Raw genomic sequence first — 1668 nt, 5'->3', positions numbered from 1 at the left:
CTCCTCCTTCTCCTCTTTTCCTCCTCTGTAGATCCATCCTCTTTCCCTCGCCTGCCTGCTGCCTTGCACTTTCGACCTCCCTCCATGCTCTATCCTTGAGCTTATCCTCCCCCTTGTCTCCTTGCTCCTCTCGCGTGCTACCTGAGCGCTGTATCCCATCTCGATGTAGGGGCGCATGAGCGGGCAGTCGAGGAACAAGTCCTCCACCTCCCTCAGCCTCCCCCGTCGGTCATGCACGATACCCAGGCGCTTGCGCGACACAAACCGATGCTCGGCCTTGAGGAGAGCAGGCTGCGAAGAAGCAGCTCCGAGCTCCTTCCTCAGAGCCTGCTGGAGGGAGTGCATGCAAGACTCCTGCTCCACCCTCGACTTCTTGAGGCACTGCGCGTAGTCGATGCCTTCCTCCTCGCTCGCCCTCCGCTTCTCCAGCAGGCTGCCCTGCTGCTGGTCTTTCCTCTCCTTGAGCATGCTGTTGGCGGCAGCGTTCATGCTCAGGGTCTGGCTCAGGAGCTGCTGCAGAAGGGTCCGCTGCTGCGCAAGCTCCAACGAGTTGCTCAGAACCACTGAGCAGGTCGCTAGCTGGGCAAGAGGACGAACAACAGACGCGGCAGGCGTCTCCGACAAGACGGGGGAAGCATGAGGGTAGGCGTGAAGATCCAGAAGGCTCCTGTCTCGGGAGAGGAGGGGGAGGGAGGGGAGAGCAGAAGCGTTGCCGGAGGACCGGGAGGGGTCAAGCATCATCATCAGGTTGGAGCTCCGGACCAAGTGCTCCAGAGTCGGGAGGATCTCCTGCTTGTACTGGACGCCCGACATGGAAGCAAGCCCGGGAGGTACTGTGGAGGCTTGCACCTGGCAGGAGCAGGAGGCAGCAGCGTTGTGCTGAGCGCCGTCCATGAGCTGCTGGGAGGAGTCCTTGTGCATCTCAGCAGCGATAAGCAAGCTCTCGAGAGGCTGGTAGCGAGCAGGATGGAGGGAGGCAGAGGAGATGCTGCGGGAAGAGTGTGAGAGATATAGTGCGATAGCGAATGACTCACTCTATAGGGAGCTCGAGGAGGAAGTCGACTTTTGACATTGTGCTATGCCCTTGCAGCCTTGTTTCACCTGGATCTCAGCGTCAGACGCATGTGATGGTCAACGGAGCACAGATCCAGCGGCAGTGCGCGTGAAGATAGAGCGACGTTGTCTCGCGTCAAGCTTTGTCTTGCTAGACTCGAATTTCGTAACATTCACAATAACCTGCTAACAACTTCCCTCCAACGTGAGTTTGCTGACCCTTCCCTCCGATCTCTTCTCCGCTCTGAGCCTCTCGAGGGCCTCCTCTTCTAAGATTTCCCTACTCCTCTTCCTCATCTCCGGCGCGCTGCTTCCTGTCGCTCTCTCCTTAGCGTCTCTCTCGCATGCGGGGAGGGATACTGGGGATTGTCGGGGAGGGGAATAAACTGACTACTAATAGTCCCCGGGGGTTTGGGCCCTACCGTACCCAGGCTGTTGCTGCTCACGGAACATGGACCCCTCCTCCCCCTCCTTGCCCTCCTTCTACCCCTCATCCTGCCCCTCCTCCCCCTCTTTCCCCTCCTTCTGCCCCTCCTCCCCCTCCTCCCCCTCCTTCTACCCCTCCAGCTACCCCTCATCCTGCCCCTCATCCTGCTGCTCATCCTGCCCCTCCTC

General features: G+C 59.7%; 1 protein-coding gene across 1 annotated transcript in view; it reads right to left on the bottom strand.

Annotated features, from left to right (window-relative positions):
• Positions 1–1072, bottom strand: part of GUITHDRAFT_119823 (hypothetical protein) — a gene marked incomplete at both ends in the record, with an annotated part of 2422 nt that extends 1350 nt beyond the window's left edge. Inside the window, 2 exons of the mRNA XM_005820946.1 lie at positions 77–988; positions 1035–1072. Of these exons, the coding sequence (XP_005821003.1) occupies positions 77–988; positions 1035–1072 (950 nt within the window). The remainder of the gene's footprint in view (positions 1–76; positions 989–1034) is intronic.
• Positions 1073–1668: the final 596 nt, after the last annotated feature.

This window comes from Guillardia theta (genome assembly GCF_000315625.1).
Source record: "Guillardia theta CCMP2712 unplaced genomic scaffold GUITHscaffold_159, whole genome shotgun sequence".
In the NCBI taxonomy this organism is placed as follows: domain Eukaryota; class Cryptophyceae; order Pyrenomonadales; family Geminigeraceae; genus Guillardia; species Guillardia theta.
Note: the sequence above shows the minus strand (reverse complement) of the source record. Positions and strands in the feature narration are given on the sequence as shown.